This window comes from Leucopleurus acutus (assembly GCF_964270905.1).
Source record: "Leucopleurus acutus genome assembly, chromosome: 2".
NCBI classification, from domain to species: Eukaryota; Metazoa; Chordata; class Mammalia; order Artiodactyla; family Delphinidae; genus Leucopleurus; species Leucopleurus acutus.
The window spans coordinates 72,319,397-72,342,041 of NC_139143.1; the positions used below are offsets into that span (position 1 = coordinate 72,319,397).

Here is a 22,645-nt window from a genome sequence, read left to right on the forward strand (position 1 = left end):
CAGTCCCACTCCTGATCATATATTTGGAGAAAACCATACTTCGAAAAGATACATGCACCCCAATGTTCATAGAAGCACTATTTACAATAGCCAAGACATGGAAGCAATCTAAATGTCCATTGACAGATGAATGGATAAAGAAGATGTGGTGTGTGTGTGTGTATAATGGAATATTACTCAGGTGTGAAAAAAATGAAATAATGCCATTTGCAGCAACATGGATGGATATAGAGATAGATTATCATACTAAGTGAAATAAGTCAGACAAAGACATATCAAATAATATCACTTATATGTGGAATCTAAAAAATGATACAAATGAACTTATTTATAAAACAAATACACTCACAGACATAGAAAACAAACTTATGGTTACCAAAGGGGAAAGGGGATGGGGGAGGGATAAGTTAGGAATTTGGGCTTAGCAGATACAAACTATATGTAAATAGATAAGCAACAAGGACCTACTGTATAGCACAGGGAACTGTATTCAATACCTTGTAATAAACTGTAATGGAAAAGAATCTGAAAAGAATATATATATATATATGAAACTGAATTACTTTGCTGTATACCAGAAACTAACACAACATTGTAAATCAACTACACTTCAATTTTAAAAAAAGAACCTTATACAGTAAGTATTATCATTATCCTCAACCTACAGCTGAGCAAATGGAGGCTTAGGGAGGCTAATAAACTCAAGGGCATATAGCTACCTGTGGGGGCGGGGGGGATACTTGAGGTTCAGTATGGAGCAACGGTAGACTGGTATGGTTCTCTAATTTCCACCTGTAACAGAACTCAGAATGTGTTTTTCCATAGAAATAAACTGACTCTTTGGAATGTACCCTGTGGAACAGCAGTGAGTGGAAGCAGTACTTATGCCCTTTTTTTTTTTCTCCACGAGACCAGGGAATTTAATAGAAACTAGCTTGCCAGGCAGGGTTATTCTCTATGGCATTGATACAAACTGGATTCTGCCCAGCCCTTGCGTGCCCTGGAAGTGTGCTGGTGGAGGAAACAGGGAAATGAAAAGACAGAGCTCTGGGTTCCCCACTTCAACCACAGCACCCTTTCATGTGTTGGGTTCCTTATAAAACTTCCTTTGGGCCCATTCTATAACAGCAAAATGACAAAGATGGATCATATTACTTTGAAAAGCATACCCTGTTAAGACTTCAAACAAAGGTGAAAACCCAACTTTGTCTCCATGTCTCCCCTGCCCTGCTTCACTGATGCCTCCTATACTCTGATGAGAAAAGAAACCTTAACAAGTTCTCCAATCTCTTTAGGTGCATTTCTTTTTTTTTTTTTCTTTTTTGCGGTACATGGGCCTCTCACTGATGTGGCCTCCCCTGCTGCAGAGCACAGGCTCTGGACGCGCAGGCTCGGCGGCCGTGGCTCACGGGCCCAGCAGCTCCGCGGCATGTGGGATCCTCCCAGACCGGGGCATGAACCCGCGTCCCCTGCATTGGCAGGCGGACTCTCAACCGCTGCGCCACCAGGGAAGCCCCTAGGTGCATTTCTTATCAAACAAAAACCAAAAAGGCTAAAATCAACCCAAACCACAACCCTAGCTTATTACAAATTTTTAATTATATTACCTTTTTAAGTCAGGAACAAAAAAACCATACTATTCATCACCACCATCATTTCATAAAGGGACATTTTAATGTAAAAAAGAATACAAGTTAAAGCTTTATGAAAACAGTCCTCATTTTTCTTATTTTGCTCTCCACTGGTGAAAATTTCTCATGAACCAACACTGATCTAGTCCAGCTTTTTCATCCAATGCCCTGAGGCAGTCACCTGGCCAAAGCTGACCATCTTCAATTGCCCTGAGGCAGTCACCTGGCCAAAGCTGACCATCTTCAATTGCTGACCAGGGCATTCTATCCTTAAATGTTTTAGCTCCTCAAAGTGGTAGTGGGGTACAATGGAAAAAGCATGGATTTGAGAGTCAGGCCTGGGTTCAAATCCTATCTAATCCTCAAAGGCTACTGAACACTTGAAATGTGGTTAGAGCAACTAAAGAGCTGATATTTTTGTTTGTTTTATTTATACAGTATAGCATAAATTTAAATGTAAATAGTCCTATGTGGCTAGTGGCTGTACTGGAAAGCACAGATCTAGACACTATTACGGTCAAGTAGTTTAGGGCCACATTCATTTCTGGAACAGCCATCTCATTCTGCCAACTCGCATTGTTCTCCAAGTCAGCTAAAACCTTTTAAGTCTTCCATATTTTGTTGCTAAGGGTGTCCTTCCCCATTTGTACCTATGCAATCAGATCTTTGCATCCAAATGCAGGAAATTAGATTCATCTCTATTAAGTTTCATAACCTTAAATTTAGTCTATCATTTCAGTTTTTAAGCATTAGAAGCAATCTTCAATCGAGATTTTTTAAAAATCCTATTGTTATCCTATGTATTAGCAAGTGATAAGATAATTTTATATCATAACTAGCAGTAAAAGACTTTCTTCGAGCCCCAGTTTTTCACTGCTGTGGCCTGACTATGAACATATTTCCACAATTAGACCTTTTTCCAGCTCACACGTTAAGTAAACATCCTCTGGCAGGGTGAGAAGGGGTGCTTAATACCTGTGGCCCCTCTCTCATCTACTAGGAACAGGCTACTTATATTTTAGATAAAGACTCAAAAAAAAATAAGTGATAGAGTCAGGGTTAGGTATGAGGCTGACGCCAGGTAAGTTTTTATTTAGGGGAAAAAAAAAGTCACTGAAAATAAAAGTCACTCAAAATGAATGAGAGTTTCAAAACACCCTATAACTCTTTAATGGCAGCTTTTGCACCCACTGCTCAAGCCAGTTCTAAACCAACCAAGATGCTGGAAAGCAGAGCACACAGTGGTGCCCATCAGGCCAATGAGGGCGATGAAGCTCAGGGCTCCCCGTTTCCGCTTTCTAGGTTCTAAAAAAGAGGAAAGAGCAGAAGTTACTGGGGGTGTTCCACAGTGACAATGCTGTCAACATCCACCAGCCATTCTGTCAAGGCACCTGGAGCTGTACATTAGACCATCTAGTCTTAGGAGGTCAACCAGCTCTTCAGCCTAAGCGGTCAGTATGTCAGATACTGCACGCAAAGTCGTGTGCCACAACAGTATTGAACTTTAAAACACATGGGATAATAATTAGAGCACCTTTGCTCCAGGATCTTTTGGAGTTTTCCCTCTCCCAAGAGGTAAGGACAGCCAGAAGAATCTCTTCCCCCTTCTCTCAGGCACACCATTTATATAGCACTGATTAGGAGCAGGGGATCTGGGCTCAGACTGCCCCGGTTTGAATCCTGACTTTCCAGTTTACACTTAGTAGCTCTGTGACCTAGAGTCTTAATCTTTCTCAGCCTCAGTTTCCTCATCTATAAAATAATATTATCTATGTCATAGAATTGTTGTAAGGCTAAACAGCATATATAAAGTTCTTAGAACAGCAGTTGACACACTGAAAATGCAGAATGCGTTTTGTTACTATTCAAAGGTTAATAAAAAGAAAGAAGATAACAGATCTTTCACCTAAATATCAAGTTACTTTCCCTTTTCTTAAAGCCCTGCTAAACAGGAAAATATAGTAGTATAAGAGTCTAAATTTGTTTCCTTGACAGATGTCAATATGTCCTTACCTCCTGTGTAATAGCCATAAGCATAAAGAACTCGTCCAACAATCCAGGCCAAGCCCAAGCCAGAAACTACACGCTAAAATAAAAGGGCTCCGTTAGTTATTTGCATGAAAGAAACAGGCAGAATTTTATTAACATCTAGGATTGATTACACAATGTTTTAACAAAAAGTTAACAGTTTCATGGATATAGTAAAATACTCCCTACCAAAGTTAGGGTAGAATGAAGTTGTTTCAGTCAGGAAAATCAAAGCGCTGTGATCCTTCTATGAACTGCTCAGAGACCTGGGAGGTGATTGCTGGCCTTCTCCTAGGTAGGTGGGATGGGAGGAACCTCCCGGCCTGCCCCAGGGGACTCAGTGTGCTAGAGAGGCAGGCCTGGGGGTCACAGAGTAAGCCAGGAGAGGAAACCGACTGAAAGGCAGGACTAGGGGAGGAGCCCTGTGGACAGGAGATGGACTGCGCACTCCACAGCTGTGTGCTGCTTCGTCTCAGCCAGGTCCCCCCTGGGAGGGCTCTGAGGGGCTGTGCTGCAGCCCACGCATAGGCATGGGGCTCCACTAGAAAAAGTCGGGAGAGTGTGTCATGTTGTGAATCCCAGAACATGTGGTGTTGGAGGGGAAAGTCTCCCCATTCCCAACACCCTTGGGAAGAGAGAGTGAAAACTCATGCAAGATGGGAAATCCTTGCATTTGGACACCCTGCTGGGGTGACGAACCCATTTGGTCTAAAGGAGACAGGGGAGAGGAAGAGAGAGGGTGTGTGAGGACGTGAGTCACTGTGCGTCACTGTCCCCAACTGTCTTTTCAATTTAGCAGTGGCATCAGTGGGGGTGAGGTTCCTACTTTATGATTTTTATTTTATTTTTTTTGATGATTTAATGGAAGTTAAGTATCAGTAGGAGAATGAAACAACTATAAATAAACCCTCAGGCACACAAGTCACTATCTAGAAGCTCTGTAGTTTCTGCCTGGTCTCTCTTTAAAGTCGCATAATTACCGTCAACCCGGGAACAATATCAGGTGCTTGTCTTCACAGTCGTCTTAGAGTATTTCCAAGAACTAAGCACAAGGAATGGGATCTAGGGGAGTGGGACAGCAATGGGGCTGGGGTGGACGTCAGGTGACACCTAGAGAGACCAGCTAGTCTGTTTAGACCAGCTAGCCTAGTTACTTGCTAGGATTGGAGCTCTTTAGAGGCACAAGAAAGAAATATCTTCTCTAAGAGAGTAGCAGACTTTTCTTTGAAACAAATACAAGACTTTGAGGTCATGAACTGTAGATGTGCCATTCTGGCAGCTGACAAAGAAAGCACAAGGCCATTCAGGTACAGATCAGAGGCTTATGAAAGTCTCAGAACCAGAAATGTGGGGTGCCAGCACTCCGGTCTGAACTCAGTGGAGGGGAAACCTGGGCCCTGGAAAGGAAACACTTTCTGTGTAAGGCAAGACCCCAATGGCAACTAATCAGGCTCAGATAAACTTGCTTTATTTAGATAAGGTGTAGTGCAGACCAAACCTAAGGCTCACAAGGGCCTTAGCGGTCCACAAGGCCCCGAGGTCCACCCTCACCTCCAGGCCTCGCCTCCTGCTCACCACTGAAGCCGCCCTACTCACTGTGCACCACACAGACCGGCCAGGCTCCTGCCCCAGGGCCTCGCCCTTGCTCATCTCCTGCCTGGAGGTGTCTGGAGACATCTGCAGCACCTGCTCCCTCACCTACTGCTTAAGTGTCACCTTCGCAACAAGGCGCTCCTCCTGACTGCCCCACTCAGCACTGTCCCCCCCAGTCCCCAGGCACTCCCCTTCCACCATCCCTGCTTTTGCTTCCTCTGTGGGGCGCATCACCTTCTAACATGCTACGCGATGTCCTTGAATTGCTTTTTGTCTGCGACCCCCAACTAAGAGTCAGCGCCACGAAACCAGGAGTCTTTGCCTGTTTTGTTCACTGCAGTAACTTCCGGTGTCCAGGAAATGTTCGTTGCATGAATAATGTGGCAAAGGAAAACTCAATGGACATGAACTCCTAGGATCAGAGAGACCTGGGTTCAAATTCTGATTCATCTACTCTGTAGCTATTTGATCTTGAGAAAGTTACATAGTATCCAAGAGGTTTCTCCTTATCTGTAAAAAACGGGAAAAATGCTACCTACTTTAAGGAACTTTGTAAGAAGTAACAAATTCTTTTAAATACATGGTGCCTAGACATTGAAGATGTTCATTAAATTTTCATTTCCTCTTCCCTCCTGAATGGCTCAGTGAATTAAATCTATTCAATCTAATTAGATGAACCCCCTCCCCGGAAAAACTTACTGGGTGGTAAACACCTCCGACAGCTAGAAAAAATAAGAAGGGAGGGTACACTTCCAACCTGGAATAGATAAAAAAAAAAGTTTTTTTTTTCCTTTTAAGTGCTCTATATAAGTATGTCTACATAAAACTAAGAACCCTTTACATTCTTACTTGACAAGTTAGAAACTTGAGAATAAAAATAAACATTGACCAGAGGCGGAAGGCCTGACCACTAAGATCCACCTTCTTTTGCTCTGCTTGGGATTAGATTAGAGGTAACTCAGAACACAGTGAGTCAAAGACCTCAAATCTAACAAACTGATGAGGCGAATTAGAGTAGATTTCCTTGCAGAGCTCAAAGCCTCTCACCCCCTAGGCTGAGAGATTCAGTATCAGTTTAGAGTGAACTTGCTGCAAATACCGCAGAAGAGTAATGCAGCATTAAATTCATATTTGAAAAGGGCATTGGGGGAGGGATGCAGTGGGAGTTTGGGTTTAGCAGGTGCAAGCTATTATATATAGAATGGATAAACAACAAGGTCCTACTGTATAGCACAGGGAACTATATTCAATATCCTGTAATAAACTATAATGGAAAAGAATATCAAAAAAGAATATATATATTTATAACTGAATCATTTGGCTGTACAGCAGAAATTAACAACATTGTAAATCAATTTTACTTCAATTAAAAATAAAAGAAATGGAAGAAAAAAAGAAAAGGTAATCTAGAATCCCACCATCCTAACAACTCTTAATTTTGCTTAATATTTAATCTGTTCACTTATACATTTTTAATGATACTTTTAATGAGTATTCATGATCATCATCGTTGCTATTACTCAGCAAACAGAGTACCAAGGGTTGAGGTGTTGTACAGAAAACACCCGCTCTGCAGATGTCTTGGGGGCCGGGCAGGGCCAGCACTCACGTGTTCTGGTGGGCCCGCTGAATGCAGTTGAAGAGGTGTCCGTTTTCAGGGTCAGTGCTATACATTGTAGGATACTGTTAAAACAAAGTGTGTGTGATCAAATGGTCAAGTGTAGCATTCAGTGTTGAGAGTTAAAATCCACCTTAAAGATAATGTATCCCAAAGCATCTTCTGCCATAACCTTGGTAAGATGATCATTCAGTTTCTGCTTACATGCATGTGGTGACAGAGGCCTCATTCTCAGAGGCAGATTCAATCTGTGTCTATTAATATCCAGTGACGAGAATATATGTCTGTGCCATTCAAGGGGTAGAGGCAGCTTGTGCCAAATTCAGGGTTTTTGTTGACGTTATGCCATCACGGGTGGCTTTCGGATGTATTACAAGGATGCCATTGGGAAATAGCTCCTTCCCAAGAGTCAGCAAATACCACATCCTTTTAAGGTTCCCCTTAATGGGGGAACAGAAACTGAGTGTGTGAGAGTTTTAATGTGTCCATCAAAATAATAAACTAGACATGAAAACTTTAAAAGGAGCTCTAATTAGAAATTGCTCAAAAGAAGTAGACATTTAAAATTGCTCACCAGGGACAGCTTCAGTAATTATCCCTTCTAGATCAGCTAGAGCTAAAGGAAGCATTCAATAGACCTCCTCCCTATGTCTGATGTCCAGACACAGGCTAACTCAGCACCATGTGCTTCGTTTCTACTTGGGAAACAGGAAAATCACCAGAAGACATCATTTTAAAGTGGCACACCAGGAAACAACTGCTATTTAACCCCCTCCAACCCCCGGTTTTTTTTTTTGGCCTCGCTGTGCAGCTTGTGGGATCTTAGTTCCCTAAACAGGGATCGAACCTGGGCCCTTGGCAGTGAAAACACAGAGTCCTAACCACTGGACAGCCCGGGAATTTCCTATTTAACCCCCTTTAGAAAATAACTGTCTTCCTAGCAAAGAGCTCCAGCCAAAAGCACACCTGGTCTTTTTACAGAAGAGACAAAAGTAAAACAAGATGGAAATGACTCTCCAGAAGGGCCCCATATTTCTCGGCTTCCTCCTGCCAGACAGGTGCAGAATTTCTAATAGGAACAGGCCGGAAACTGCCACCGCTGACCACTAGCACCTCACCTTTCCCTCCACAACTGAAAACAAGTTCTTGCCGCGACGAACCCACAGAGGCACCGCTGTGTTCCCACTCACCTCCACTTTGTACTTCTTGCGGGCCTTGGAAACGTTGATGGCTAGATGAGTTACCATTAGGAAGCTGGCAGCACCAGTTAGAATCACGAAACCATATTCCTTAGAGAGGACGGCCATCCTGACTCTGTGGGAGAAAGAACACATTAGACCGCCACCTGGCACTGTGGGCTCCAAGCTGCAGGAGGCCTCAAGAGTGGGATGTTTTGTTACCAGCAAACATATCCCTACAGATCAAAAAGAGGCATGAGCGATCTGGTGGTTCTAAGAGGTAGAGATATTACTGTATACCGATATTACTGTATACCACCCAACAGAATTAAAAAATGATTCAAGTCTGCAATATACACACAGAAAAGTTCACGATCACACTGTATATTCTCTTTTGCACCTGAGTTCTTTTGATCAACATCGCATGTATGAGATTTATCTAAACCACTGCAGTAGTCATTGCTATTGGATGGTCTGGCCACTAAAAACCACAATTTAAAAAAATATTTAGCAAGGCAAAATGCTAAAAGATATACTAAGTTACACAGAGAGAGAGAGACAGAGAGAGAGAGAGAGAGAAAGAGAGAAAGAGAGAGAGAAAGAGAAAGAAACAGGATATAGTCAGTAAGTACACAGTGATTCCAAGTTTTTCGCTTGTATGTCTGTTGGCATCGGGGACACTCAGGGCAGGAACCCTAGGGCCTCCCTTGGATCCTGAGACACGTGCTGGTACAGCAGCAGAAGGAAGGGATCAGTTATAGTTCTTTGAAAGCCAGAGCAAGGCTCTGGGCAGCTCTTGGAGAACCCAGATTCTTCATCAAATTAACGCTTCAAAACTAACCCCATGATGTGTTCTAGTGTCTGCAATGCAGCTTATTTTGAAATGCATCAAAAAATGATGATGCAAGCTAATATAGCAAAATATTAATGCTAGAACCTGGGTGGTAGCTATATGGATGTTCACTATACAATTCTTCCAACTTTTCTGCATGTTTGAAAAATTTCATATGAAATGTTTGGAGAAAAAGCTCATATCAGTATTTTTCAGTGTTCAGCAATTTCAGCTCTTTTAGCTCTTGTCCTGCTCCAGGAGGAAAGAAGAAAGACGGAAAGAAACAGACTGGAGATCAAGGAGAGGAAAACCTGCTGGGTGGGAAGAAGCCCTAATAAATTCAGAGTAAGTTAGTGCTGCCCTCCAGTCTCTCTGAGCACTGATCACCAGATGTCTGAAGGGTCAGAGCACGGCAGGACACAGAGAAATAGCTACAATGCTTCCAGAGATCCTTAGCTGCTGTCCCATCACGTGCATGGCTGCCACAGGCCAACATCTCCTGTGTGTATTCTGTCTTCAGTTTAAAATTTGCATCTCTGGGAATTCCCTGGTGGTCCAGTATTTAGGACTCCACGATCCCACTGCAGGGGACACAGGTTCGATCCCTGGTCAGGGAACTAAGATCCTGCATGCCACATGGCGTGGCCAAAGAAAAAAAAATTCCACCCCTAAAACTGTTTGGCTGCAATCTCTCCTGAAAGCCTGGGAAGGTTACCCTGCTCCAAAATGTTTTAGCCATCCTCACAAACAACCCAACAAGATGCTAATATCCCTATTTTCCAAAGAGCACCCAGAGGTTAAGTAATATTCCCAAGGTCTAAAAGAGAAAGTATCCGATTTGGGATTCAAATTTAGGTTCCAATTCAGTTCCAATGTCCCCTTTCAATCCCACTTGATGATTTAGAGCTGAACTGACATTGGGATCACAGAATCTTTCTCAGTGTGGAATTTGGGGCCAGCAAACAGGTCAGTTCTTTAAAAGTAAGCTTCCCTTAGGTCTGCAAAATAACATTTGGAACCAAAATCCTAAAACCTGCCCATCCCCAACCATGTTTCACAATAATTCCCGTTAGTTTCCCCTGCTATATTCTTTCTTTACCTGGAGCTGCTTGTGGAGGGGCACCCAGCATTCCCTCCTCCGGGACAGGGGACACACACACTGGAAAGGGCCATCCCCAGGACTCAGCATGGGAATCACCTCCAGGTCAGCCTCTCCTGGGCCATCTTGTGTGGCTGTGGAGAGCAAGGAGTCTTTGGCTGCCTTCCAAGCTTCCCTGCCCTCATTCTCTTTTAGAATTGGTCCTTTCCAGAGTTTAGAAAATCAGCTTGGGGAGGAAGCTTTGGTAGTAGTTATTAAAACAAAAATATGGGGTGAATACTGAACACCTCTTTGAAAATAAATAAATATGACTACCTGATATCCCTGGAGTTCAACCCATCTGGGCCAAACAGGCAACTGAAAATGGAGCTGTCTCTAACTTTGTCAAAAGCCGCCTGTTTAAGAACGATACAATTAAGCATATCTGGTTTAGGTCAAAGTGTGCAAGTTGAAAGTCTGTTCAGACCTCACCTTTAGACAGGCGACTAGGCTCTCACACAGCCTGGGGTCACCTTGTGTTGGTGCAGACTTTTCAGCTCATTTTTCATCTCCCCCCAAATCCCATAAGCTCCATTTTACAGAAAAGGAAATGGAGGCTCAGGTAGAGAGATGAGGGCAGAGCTAAGACCAGAGCAGGTTTTAGAATTCTTCCCCAAATACTCCAGCTAGCCCAGGCAAAACATATTCGGTGGCTCGGTCACTGGCCTCTGTTTTTCTGGCCTGTAAGGATTTGGGTAGGAGAAGCTAGGTGGCAGGACAGAGAAGTATCTTTTGAGTAGATGTTTCTGTTGCAGGCAATGAACACTCAGAAAGGCAACCGCTTAAAAACCTGCAATTAGAAATTAATGTTTACTACTGACCTCCTCTTCCAAAGTATAAATGCAACCCGGGAGGTTACACTCTTAGGCAGTCACACCCTAGTAAAGTGACTCTCTTGACACTTTGCTATGGTGATAGGTACTGAGGGGAAAAGAATCTAGGTGAGGGCAAGCAGAGCCAGGAACAAGACCTTTGAAGGACAGAGGATTTACAGTAAGGGAGACCCAGAGTCCGATGCTAAAATGGGTAGTGTGCAAAGGACAGTGTAATTGGTCAGGAAACAGTGAGCGTACTAGGGGCGGGAGGAGAGAGGCGGCCCTCCCTAAGGCTCTCCCTGCAGGAGCCCTGGACACACCTGCATAGGTGCTGGAGCCAAGCCTGTTCAGCGCCCCCCACACACACCTCCTTGCACTTTCACCACGTGAGGAGCCCTGCTTCACAGGCCATTGTAGCCAGCACTTCCCAGCTGGTGTGATCAGGGCTAGAACAGAGAGAGCAGCCAATTGCATCAGATACTAAGCTCCCGTGAGGGAGGGACCGTGTGTGTCTGGCATCCCCCGTGCCAAGCACAGAGTGTGTGCTTATAGAAAGCTGTGGAATAAATGAAGCAAGCTGTAAGTCCAGGTTGCTTTCAGAATGCCTCCTCTGCTCTGCACAGTGCCTGGCATAAAGTGTGTGCCTAACCCATGTCAGTTTCCTTTTTCCCTCTCAAAGCCTCTACTGAAACAATGGAAGCAACTGGCTGTATGAATTCCTGGAGAAAGAGGAGATCAGAACACAGAGAAAAGCTCTGTCGCTACAGCTGCTGAAAACATAAATCCAGTAGGGACTGCAAAACGCTTAAGTCTTGTCCTTTAAGGAAAGAATCAGTTTAATTCACTTAGGGTTCAAAAAAAACTTTGTCATTTGCTGAATTCTTATTTTCTGAGGGCAAAGAGATGCACGCTCCCGCCCCGTCGCGGGTGTGGGTGCGTACACTGGCGAAAGGGGAGGCACCTCGGCTCACAGCAGCCACGTTCCAGGCAGCTCCAGCCACGCCCGAGGTTGGGCCGGTCCCGCAGCTAGCCGATAGCTCCCAGAGCACAGGCTTGAGAAGCTGATACGTGCAACACAACCTCTTTCTGACATGAGCACACTATAGTTTGTTGATTACATACCTGCTCTGTGTCACTGGCAACCCCTATATCCACCCAACAAGATAAGGTTCTTGGGGGTGGGAACTCTGCCCTAGAGTTTGCCTTCTACATGGTGATAGACACACAGCAGTCCAGTGGTCCTTTTGGAGCTGAACTTTCATGACTGGTATAGATTACTTTGTAACTCACTTGGTGGTATAATAGCACTTGTTAATTATCACGCAGTTTCCGAGGTTAGTTGCACACCAGCTGTAAAGATTAAAATTTATGATTTGTACAAATAAAAATTTATTTAGTTACTTGGTAGTATTACACGCTGCTGGGAGAAGTGTAAAACAGAACCACCTGGAGGACAGCCTGGCGGCAGGCAATATGCTTTACATTGTTCATAACCTTTTGCTCATTAATTCTACTGGGAATCTATCCTGGGGTAATAATCAGGAAGGCAAACAGATTTGCTTCAAAGATATTCACTTCAGCACTATTTATAACAGCAAAAACAGAAATGGTATAGATGTCCAAACAAAGAGGACTAATTAAATAAATAATATATCTGTAAAACAGAATAGTATATAACCATTAAAAATGGTGAAACATTAAAGATGGTGAAACAGACTTAATATACAGCATGTTAAATTAAAAAAAAGAAAACAAAAAGAGTATATCTAGTTTTCTCAATAATAGAAAAAAACTAAAGAAGAAAATATCAAAATCATAAGCATAGCTATTTCCAGATGGCTGAATTATAGATTTTCCTTTGTACCTTTCTATAATGTACAAAATGAGCAAATATATACCAAAAAAGTTATGTAAAAAAATGGCCTGACAATAATTAGTAATTGAGGAGACAGGAGGAATAGACAGTATGTTACAAAGGAACCAAAGAATCGGACCTGATTTTTAGCTTGAATCCTGTCACTTATCCACTATGTGCACTATAGAGACAGCCTTGCAGGTAAGTTTTGGAATCACATTGTCTGGGTTTAGAACCTGGATCTCATATTCCTAGCTGTGTGTCCTCGGGAAAATTATTCAACGTCTTTCAAGCATCCTTGGTTTCCTCACTTGTTAATTGGAGATAATCACGGCACCTACCCCACACCATATAGTTGTTGTAAAGATTAAATGGGGACACTGGCTCTAAACACCCATCAGGATGCCTGTCACATAGTAAGTACTCAATAAATGTTATATATCAGGTTATACTATGTGTGCTAATGTTCTGTTAACTGTCTCTGCCCTGATTCAGTGATAAAAGCGGATGTTCGAATACATGATGATGAGATACATTTAAGAATTTATAATTTAGAATTATCATTTTAAAATAGCAAACAAAGCTTAGAACTACATATATTCCCCTCCTTTTTGAACTCTTAATAGCCAGCCATGTTATAATCTATTATCTGAAGGGCAGGAGTATTCAGAAGGAAGCAGTCTTCTAGTACAGACTATGGAAATCAGCAAACTGCAGTCATGCAGACCCTCCCTGTAGCCAGACATGCTTATCCCCGCATGGGGCTGAGCATCCATTCATTTACTTGTTCAAGTTTATTGAGTGCCTACTATGTGCTACTCAGTGGGCCCATGCTGGGGATGAGGTGAACAAGCCAGACTTTGGTCCCTGCCCTCAGGAAGCTCATGTTTTACTGGGGGAAGCAGGCAAATAAGTAAACAAATACCCAATTCCAGATTTTTCCTTCATACCAACGATCAGAAACTGTGTACAAATCCCCCCAACCCCCCCAAAAACATGAAACTAAAAGGGTTGGGGAGAGGCAGAGATAGGACAGAAGTGTTTCTGTTCTGTCTTCACTTATTAGTAACTACAGAGGTGTATGTTCCTAGTTAACTGTTTCCTGGCAGGCTTGAGTCAAAATAGTTCAGTTGAGAGAACATTAAGTCGAAGGTTTAAAAGGAATTAGTTTTTCTTTTTATTTAGTAAATTCGTGTCACTTATTTAATGATAGAGATCCTTTGGGGAATGTTTTGTTTGTTTGTTTATTTTGCGGTACACGGGCCTCTCACTGCTGTGGCCTCTCCCGTTGCGGAGCACAAGCTCCGGATGCGCAGGCTCAGGGGCCGTGGCTCACGGGCCCAGCCGCTCCGCGGCATGTGGGATCTTCCCAGACCGGGGCACAAACCCATGTCCCCTGCATCGGCAGGTGGACTCTCAACCACTGTGCCACCAGGGAAGCCCCCCAGTGGATTTTTAAAAAGCTACAAGGCACCATTGTAAAGTCTTACTTTAGGAGTGATCAAGCTTGGACTTCAAATGAGGCAGTGTTGGTCTCACCCCTAGAAGGTATGCTCTATTCCAGTGCCTGAGTTAGCAACATGGAGTTTCATTATGATATTTGGCTAAGGTACTCTCCTATAGGAATGTGACTGACAGATTCACCTGGAAGCATAACTACTCCAGCGCTTATACTTGGCTCAACTTTTCCTCCAATTCCTGCTTCTGCCACCACTTGCCTTATCTCACTGGGGCAGGGGTTCCTTCAGTTACAAAAGGGTTACTCAGAGAACTTCCCTGAACTACATTCAACGGAATACTCCTGGGGTAAAGCTCTCCTTCACTTATTTACTCCACTCCATCTTAGCTGCCAATAGAAATTCCCCAGGACACAATCAACACTGCACAAATGGAGCAAAAGGTAGGCTTTATCAGTTGGGCACTGGCCTCAAATAATTTATGACTTCTGAGCCATGAAGTTACAACTTATCTTCTCCTAAATGAAAATCTATCAAATGTCTTAAGGGAGAGAGGATTTCAACTTTCAGCTCTCTCTTTGCCCTCAAACAAATAAAAACCAGTGTGGACAATGGTAACCCTTACTTCCATTTGCAAGATTGCTCCCCTTCAACTGTACTGCAATTTCTCAGCAGTCTTTTTTTTTTTTTTTTTTTTTTTAATGCATCAGGAATGGGACAATGCTAAAGCACTTATAGACTGACTTGGAGCCATTCCCCAATGTTTCATTAAAATACTTATTTGGCTGCTGTATTATTAATCCAATCTTCCTTATATATGGTCCTTCATTTTATTTTATTTTTATAATTTAGCTATTTTATTTATTTATTTTTGACTGTGTTGGGTCTTCATTGCTGCGTGAAGCTTTCTCTAGTTGCGGCGAGCGGGTGCTACTCTCCCTTGCAGTGCGCAGGCTTCTCATTGCGGTGGCTTCTCCTGTTGCAGAGCACGGGCTCTAGGTGTGCAGGCTTCAGTAGTTGTGCCACGTGGGCTCAGTAGTTGTAGCTCGCGGGCTCTAGAGCGCAGGCTCAGTAGTTGTGGCGCACAGGCTTAGTGGCTCCAGGGCATGTGGGATCTTCCCAGACAGGGCTCGAACCCATGTCCCCTGCATTGGCAGGCGGATTCTTAACCACTTTGCCACCAGGGAAGCCCCGGTCCTTTCTTTTACATGGCATTTTCATGAGAATAATACAAGGATGGTAACTTAAAGGGCTTCATCTGATCACATCAAATGGACCACCATGAGTCCCCAACACTGGGAGGTGGTTCCAAAAACTCTGAGGTTGTGCTAGGGGTCTACTCAGCCTGTACTCTTTTAATGAGGTAGCTGTCCAGCCTCGTTTCTGCCTCCAAATGTACCTACAAAGGAATAGTCCTCAAAATTATTTCTAGGCAAGGCAGCTGAGCCCATATAAAGCTAAATGGAAGAGATATGGGAACATTATATGTATAACTGATTCACTTTGTTATAAAGCAGAAACTAACACACCATTGTAAAGCAATTATACTCTAATAAAGATGTAAAAAAAAAAAGCTAAATGGAGAAACTTGAGATCCTAGAGGCAAGCAGCACAAAAGTAATTCTCTGTTTCCATGATGGGAGAGAAAAAAAGGAGAGTCACAGCATTTCTTTGGGTCCATCCTACATTTTCAGAACGCCAGTCTGGTCACTTCTACAGTACACAGATGATAAAATGTGTTTGAGTGTCAAAGTCTCAAATGGCAGTGAGATTTTAAAAAGAGTACACGGGGGCTACCCTGGTGGCGCAGTGGTTAAGAATCCACCTGCCAATGCGGGGGACATGGGTTCGAGCCCTGGTCCGGGAAGATCCCACATGCCGCAGGGCAACTAAGCTTGCGCGCCACAACTACTGAGCCTGCGCTCTAGAGCCTGTGAGCCACAACTACTGAGCCTGCGCTCTAGAGCCCACGAGCCACAACTACCGAGGCCCGCGCACCTGGAGCCCGTGCCCCGCAACAAGAGAAGCCACCACAACGAGAAGACCACGCACCACAACGAAGAGTAGCCCCTGCTCGCCGCAACTAGAGAAAGCCTGCACGCAGCAAGGAAGACCCAATGCAGTCAAAAACAAATAAATAAAATAAATAAATTTATTTTAAAAAATTTAAAAAAAGAGTACATGGACAGTTGAGAGAAGGAATAATAACCATGTGAAGAAAAATAACTATTCCCCACAATTGTTTTGCATATTCAGTAAATATCACTCCAAGGGCTAAAAATGAAAAGTTAGTTGAATAGGCAGGCCATTATTTGTCCAGCCTTGAATATTAACTCAGGTGAGGCAAACAGCAGAGGCAGGTAATAAAGTGGGTCTTTCCCGGTTTCTCATATTCTTTAATTCCTCATCAGTGTTGCTGGCAGAACACTTGGAAAGTGGAAGCACACTACAAGTTAGGGGGATGGAAGATCTGTCTTCTTAAGAGATAAATGTCCTATAAATTCAAATATATTCAATTTTATAGTTAAGTGGCCACAGCTTGGAATATAAAATATTCAAGTTCCACATGTCATTTTAATTCCAACACTGTCGTGAACTGTCAGTGCTGAGGACAACTACATTACTGCACTGGCTGAGAGCGGGAGGGGGGAGGGAAGGACCAGCTTGATGCTCAAGTCCAAGTGAACGTTTCCTGGTTACGTGGTATGAGCCTGCACTCACACAAATAAACTTTGTTAAGGCCAAATAAGCAAATAACCTGCTCTTTTCTTCTCTGGAGTCTGACTTCTGTGCGAAAAGGCACTAGACACATATGCTTAACTGAGTCTCCCCTGGGAAAAACTGGTAATTCAGCTCTTCAGGAATCTAAGAATAGTAGATTGTAAGACAGAACAAATCCTAGGTTCCCCTGTTTGTAGGATGACAAACTTTCCCAAACAGACTCTTGACCCAAAAGGCCCTATGGGCAAGAGTTCCTTGATATGCTGACCTAAAAGCCCTGAGCCACGCTGGACCATCTGGAGCCCAGCCTCCAGGGAGGTGTGATCCCAGGGACAGGCTGCAGGACATTTCCTATAGTCTGAAGGCACCAATCTCAGAGGACAGGGAAGAGAATGGGGAGAAGTTATGGGATGCAGAAGAAAATAAAAATCTTGTAACAATTCATTCAAGGGAGCTGATCTGACAAAGTCAATGCAGGACAAAGTGTTTCACCTAAATGGAATGCTCACTTTAAGTCCACATCTACCACCTTCCTCAGTAGTGCCTTAGAATGATTCCTTTCCTGATGTATCCCCTACTGAATGCTGGGTACCACGTGCAGTGCAGGGCTACAATAGTGAACAAGACTGAGAAAGAAGGTCCTGACCTTCCAGAATACAGAGTCAAATGGAGGGAGACAACTTAGGAGGATCATGAAACAGGAAGGTAACAGACTGAGCTAAGGGCTCTGAAGGATGTAACAGTGATGTGAGAGTGAGCACACAGGTAGAGAAAACAGCAAGTACACAGGCACGGAGACAGGAAAGGGGTTTACTTGTATAAGGATGAAAAGGAGACCAGTGTTGGCTGAAGGGTAGTGATATAACCTAGAGGAAGAGTGGTAGGAGAAATCAATGATTATTAATAACACATTATTAGCACATATATTACTTAATATGTGTCAAACACTAAGTAGTTCATCAATATTAACTCATTTAAACCCTCACAGCATCCCTATGATATATTATTACTCCATTTTACAGATGAAGAAACTGAACATCAGAGAGGTTTAGTAATCTGCCCAGGGACACGCAGCTATAACAGAGAAAGCCTGGATTCACACACAGCCAGGCAGTCTGGCTCCACAGTTATGCTCTCAACCCTTGGCTGTATTGTCTCTCAATGAGGTTGGGGAGCAAGTTTGACCACACTTGACCTCTTTTGAAACTTTTCTACCTCTCCGGACCCTCTCCTGAGCATAAAATATATTAACGAGAACAGAAAGCTAACAATTAACTCCAAGTCTGTGACTGATTAAAGCCTGAGAGCTTTCTAATTGGAAGAAGAAAAAAACTTGGAAAAGGTCCAAAAAGGAACTTTTTTTTTTTTTCCCTTTTTAATGAGTGTCAGCACTGCAGTATGACAGGAGGAGAGATTACAGGGGGAAAAAATCCTCCAAACTTTCGGGCATTCGGGTTTGCAAAGGGCAAAGCAACACAAAAATTGGCACTTCATTTTTACATCACGATTTCCATACAACCTGTCCCTTAACTGGCATTATATAGGAACTGAGGGGCAGAGTGAAACTAAGCCCTGACTTCCCAAAGAGGAAAAGAAAAATCTCTAATGAGTCACATGGACACCATTTGGATTTTCCATCACAAGAAATGTGGGTGGACTGTATGCAGTGAATTCTTAGCAGCTGCTGAACAAGTCCCCACCAGGCTACCAGCCATTCTGAATGAAGGAACTGCATAGGCTGCAGGCTCCTGCCTGAAACAGGGGTCTAACTCTTCAGGCCTGTCTGTACTTAGAATGAAGTTGTGTCACAATCATTCACATTTCTTAGGCTGGAGAAATAAAATAACACTATTAAATAAAAAAGAGTGAACTAAGTCACCAAAATATTAGAACACATGTTCCAGTTAATAAATGGGTCGACTCTGGAAGGAACTCATAGCGTAACATGGGACGGATGATTCTAAACGCTGAACTCCTTAAAGGTATTTGCAAATGTATTTGGAAGGTAGTACAACTTCCCCATAGGAAGATAGGCACATAGACAGTGTAAGAGATAGTGAGGGAAACGCAAAAATTCTATTTTACATAGCAGTAAACTACCTGGTAACTGCTGAATTCTTCTTTTTCAGAAGGATGGTATACTCATAAGTAGTATTAATGAAACCAGTTGTAAAAACCGTAGCAGTATATTCTTTTAAACACATATTGCTTTAAAAAACGCTAAATGGTTCATGGTCAATTGTGGTTGGCAAGGGTGATCTGAATACAGATTCAGAGTATTTAAATAGAAATATAGGGAAGAATATATTTAAATATTGCTAGCTGTGCAGTAGGCACTAAATTACTCTTTGACACATTGATTTGTCATTCACTTCATTCCAGACTTCTCCACATAGGTTCAGTGTCCTTGCTATCCTCCAGGTTAAGAGGCTCCCCTTCATGGACTGTGTCTCTGCGGAACTCTAAACTGGCAGGATTAAGTCTAAATAAGGGGGAAGGCTGCCCTTCTCCAGTTTTGTTCCTTAATCTAAGGAGTCCCCTGCAGTGCCGTTTCTATGACTGGGCACAGTACCTCTACACAGTACCTCTGTTTTATATGTAGTAACATCATTTGCGGGGGGATTCACTTGACAAAGTTTTCTATTTCTGTAACACTGTCAGGAGGGAAGCTTTACAGAACGTCTTCCCCAGCTGAAAGTATTTGTTTGGGTTTTAGATGTAAACTTATTTAACTCTGTTAAATTTAACTCCGGTGAGAATAAACGTTCTTGATCCCCTGACTCAGATACTATGCTCTCAACACTGAATTCGTTGACCTAAACACAGTCTGTAATTTTGACCAATAACCTTGGGTGCTTCCCAGAAACTGTAGGCTCCCAGCGATCTACAGATCTCCCAAGAGATGCCCTTGCTTCCACCGACAGAGGAATCGAAGATCTGCGGCAATTCCACATGACCACGCCCAGGTCTACAGCACCTGCAAAGAGCCATATATCTGCAGAGCAGTAACTGTCCTTCCCTCCAGATCTCCCTTTCTCCAGTTAGCGGATTAAAGCCGCAAGCCTGTAGTTCTTTTCCTACCCACCCTCCTGTCTCTGCTTTCCTTTTACCTCCCTTTCCACACTCACTTGTCCCCTAAGCTACAATGTAGTGGTAAACTCGTGACTCCCAAGGAAAGTGACAGCAGAAGCCAGAACTTCGGAGAATGACTTACCAACCAGCCTCCAGCCCCTTCCACCGCCCCGCAGCTGCCCCACCGCTGTGGCCCTAGCGCTCCCTGCAGCAACACCAGATGAGGGAAATTCTCTGAAATCAACCTCAACGAAGATTCCGCCTCCTCTCCTGCTCTAAGGCAGCCGTAGGAAACGACCCACTCGTAGGTTCCAATTCAAACATACGACAAACGTTTCTATGAAACCGGAGGAAAACAAACACAATTCCCTGGGAGGCCCTCCCGGAATGTCCCTAGCAACACATGCACATCCGCAGCTGGCGCAGCGCTCGCAGGCCACTTTAAAAACCTGTGTTACCAATCAGGCCTGCACTGCCAGCTGTCCCTGCAGTGCCCTGCCCGCCCCTCCTGTGCACCAGAGATGCAGTTGGCAAGGTCAGGTGGGCTCTGGGAGGCAGAAAGAAGGAGCCCGGCGTCCGCACAGCCCAGGGAGCGCAGGAGAGAAAAGGAAGTAACTGAGGAAGGGTTGACCTTGAGAATTTCCCTGAGTTTTAGATAGCGTGGCCGGCCCAGCTTAGACGCTCCAAACCCACTACATCATGGGGAGGATGGAGGGCCAAGGGGATGGGAAGGTAGAAAGAAACCTACAGACAAGAAGGGAGAGAGAGAGCGAGTCCCTATTCAGCTTGGGATGGCCGAGATATGGGCGGTGCCCAGCGCAGGAGCTGAAATGCCTCCGAGGCCCACGCTCCTCGCTGCCCGCTGGTGCGGGTACTCACCTGGATCACCTTCGCTCGGCTGGTGCAGAACGCAGTGCGCTGCGGAACTGTAGGTGCGGCACCCTTGGCCTCCTGAAGAGTGGGGCGTGGCCCGGAGTAGTCCCCGCCCTCTCCCGGGGCAGCGCGAGGCCACGCCCTGGAGGCGGGGCTCTGGGTGTCAGAGCTGAGTATTGCTTCTGGGCCGCTGGTCTTGAGGCAGAGCCTGCATTTTCTTCCTCCTCACCGTGGTCCACAGATTTACCCCTCCTACTCCCAAATGCATTTATCTGTTCCTTTATGCAAAGGCCCTCGTGGCCGCCTTCCTAAACTGTCCCAGCCAGTTCATACTTCTCGGGCTGAGTTTGCAGCACGGTAGCACGGTAATAATTTATCCCCAGCAGAGCCACCGTAGCTTGCTTCTAGGGGCTCTGGGGTGAGGGCGGGGACACGGGTTTGCTGGGCGCGTGCGAACAAGGGGCAGGTCACCAGAGCCGGGCTGCAAGGATGGGATGGGTGCGTTCTGGCTGCGTCTAGGGTGTGCGGGGCGCTCAGTGTCTCAGATTGCTACAGTCGCCAAGTGAAGGGATTTAGGGATGTTAGAGCCTATTTCCCTAACTGATGTTGTTAGTTTTGCGAAGATCCGGAAGCGAGCCCTGCCCGTGTGGTGGCCGCACCCATCCTCGCCCACGCCGCCCGCTCGCCGGGGTCCAGATCTTCGGGAACTAGACCGCACCGCTTCGGGGATCCACAGATCTTCGATAGCGAATACAGGCCTCAGTTAGGCCCTCTAGTCCAAGTCCGATGAGGTCTTGAGTGAGGCCTGCAGGCAGGGTCGAGCCGGAGGGAGTAGAGCTTGCATCTAAGTGCCGTTAACTCAGCCTTGGAACCGCCGACGGCAGAAGGCACCAAACTTTACAGTTTTCACGTGCCTTAAGTGCGCCCGTCACCCCTTTCCTCTGGATACCCCACATCCTACTAGGGATTGCCACATCTGGGCCACCCCTAGTGTCTCTTATGTGGGAGTACCTCCCCTCTCTACGAGAGCCTGTGCTTCCAGGTTGAGGTGTAGAAAGGCTGGAATCTATATCTTACAAGGCTGTAGGCTGGGTGTTGGTTCCTTTTTGTTGATTTGTCATATCCACACATCCGGAAGTATTTTGAGGTCTCGTAAAATCTTCACTATTGTTGTTTAAACAACTTCCAACCATTCTCACGCTTTTAGCTTTTTCAGTACAAGAAGGCCTTACATGGTAAGGTTTCTGGCATGTTGATTGTAAAGGACTTGTTTTCACTGAACACTGCAAGTAGAAAAAGTAGGAAAGCATTTTTACATTATTGAGGGACATTTTTTCCCCCTTGCGTCTATAGACTGACGGTGTTCTCTGTTGTACTCTTTGTCTACCTCCCCCCACCCCTCCCCACGCAAACCTCATTTCATATGTTGAAGCCTAATCCCCTCTGCCATGGTATTCATGGCTTGGGCCTTTGCCAGGTATTAGTTCGTGAGGGTAGAGCCCTCATCAATGGGATTAGTGTCCCTATAAAAGAGACCCCAGAGAGCTCCCTTGGCCCTTCTGTTGTGTGAGGACACAGGCAAGACAGCCATTTATGAACCACGAAGTAGGCTTTCATCAGACACTGAATCTGCCAGCACCTTGATCTTTGCCTTCCCAGGCTCCAGAACTTGGAGAAATAAATGTTTGCTGTTTAAGTAACCCATCCTATGGCATTTTTGTTATAGCAACAAGTCATAAGTAAGACACTTACTGACTGTTCTATATAAGAAGACGTGGCCTGAGGTGGTAGAAGGAATGATTGAAGAGTCAAGAGCATAATTCTGGCCCCTCCT

At 44.5% G+C, this 22,645-nt stretch overlaps 1 protein-coding gene and 1 long non-coding RNA gene across 3 annotated transcripts; one reads left to right on the forward strand and one right to left on the reverse strand.

Annotated features, from left to right (window-relative positions):
• The first annotated feature begins 465 nt into the window (after window positions 1-465).
• On the forward strand, window positions 466-1,562 carry LOC309958357. The gene is made up of 2 exons (XR_014326020.1): window positions 466-1,295; window positions 1,521-1,562. It is a non-coding gene; the product is annotated as an uncharacterized lncRNA (long non-coding RNA).
• Window positions 1,563-1,850: 288 nt separating this feature from the next.
• On the reverse strand, window positions 1,851-20,886 carry MGST3 (microsomal glutathione S-transferase 3). 2 transcript variants are annotated; one of them, XM_082834168.1, is made up of 6 exons: window positions 20,818-20,886; window positions 8,061-8,184; window positions 6,862-6,935; window positions 5,952-6,009; window positions 3,645-3,717; window positions 1,851-2,936 (listed from the first exon to the last, which is right to left on the reverse strand). In XM_082834168.1, the coding sequence occupies exons 2-6, from the start codon at window positions 8,175-8,177 to the stop codon at window positions 2,800-2,802; spliced, it is 459 nt and encodes a 152-aa protein (XP_082690294.1). In that variant the 5' UTR covers window positions 8,178-8,184; window positions 20,818-20,886; the 3' UTR covers window positions 1,851-2,799. The 2 variants fall into 2 exon arrangements, with proteins under 2 accessions (XP_082690294.1, XP_082690295.1); XM_082834169.1 differs by lacking the exon at window positions 20,818-20,886 and adding an exon at window positions 20,687-20,759.
• Window positions 20,887-22,645: the final 1,759 nt, after the last annotated feature.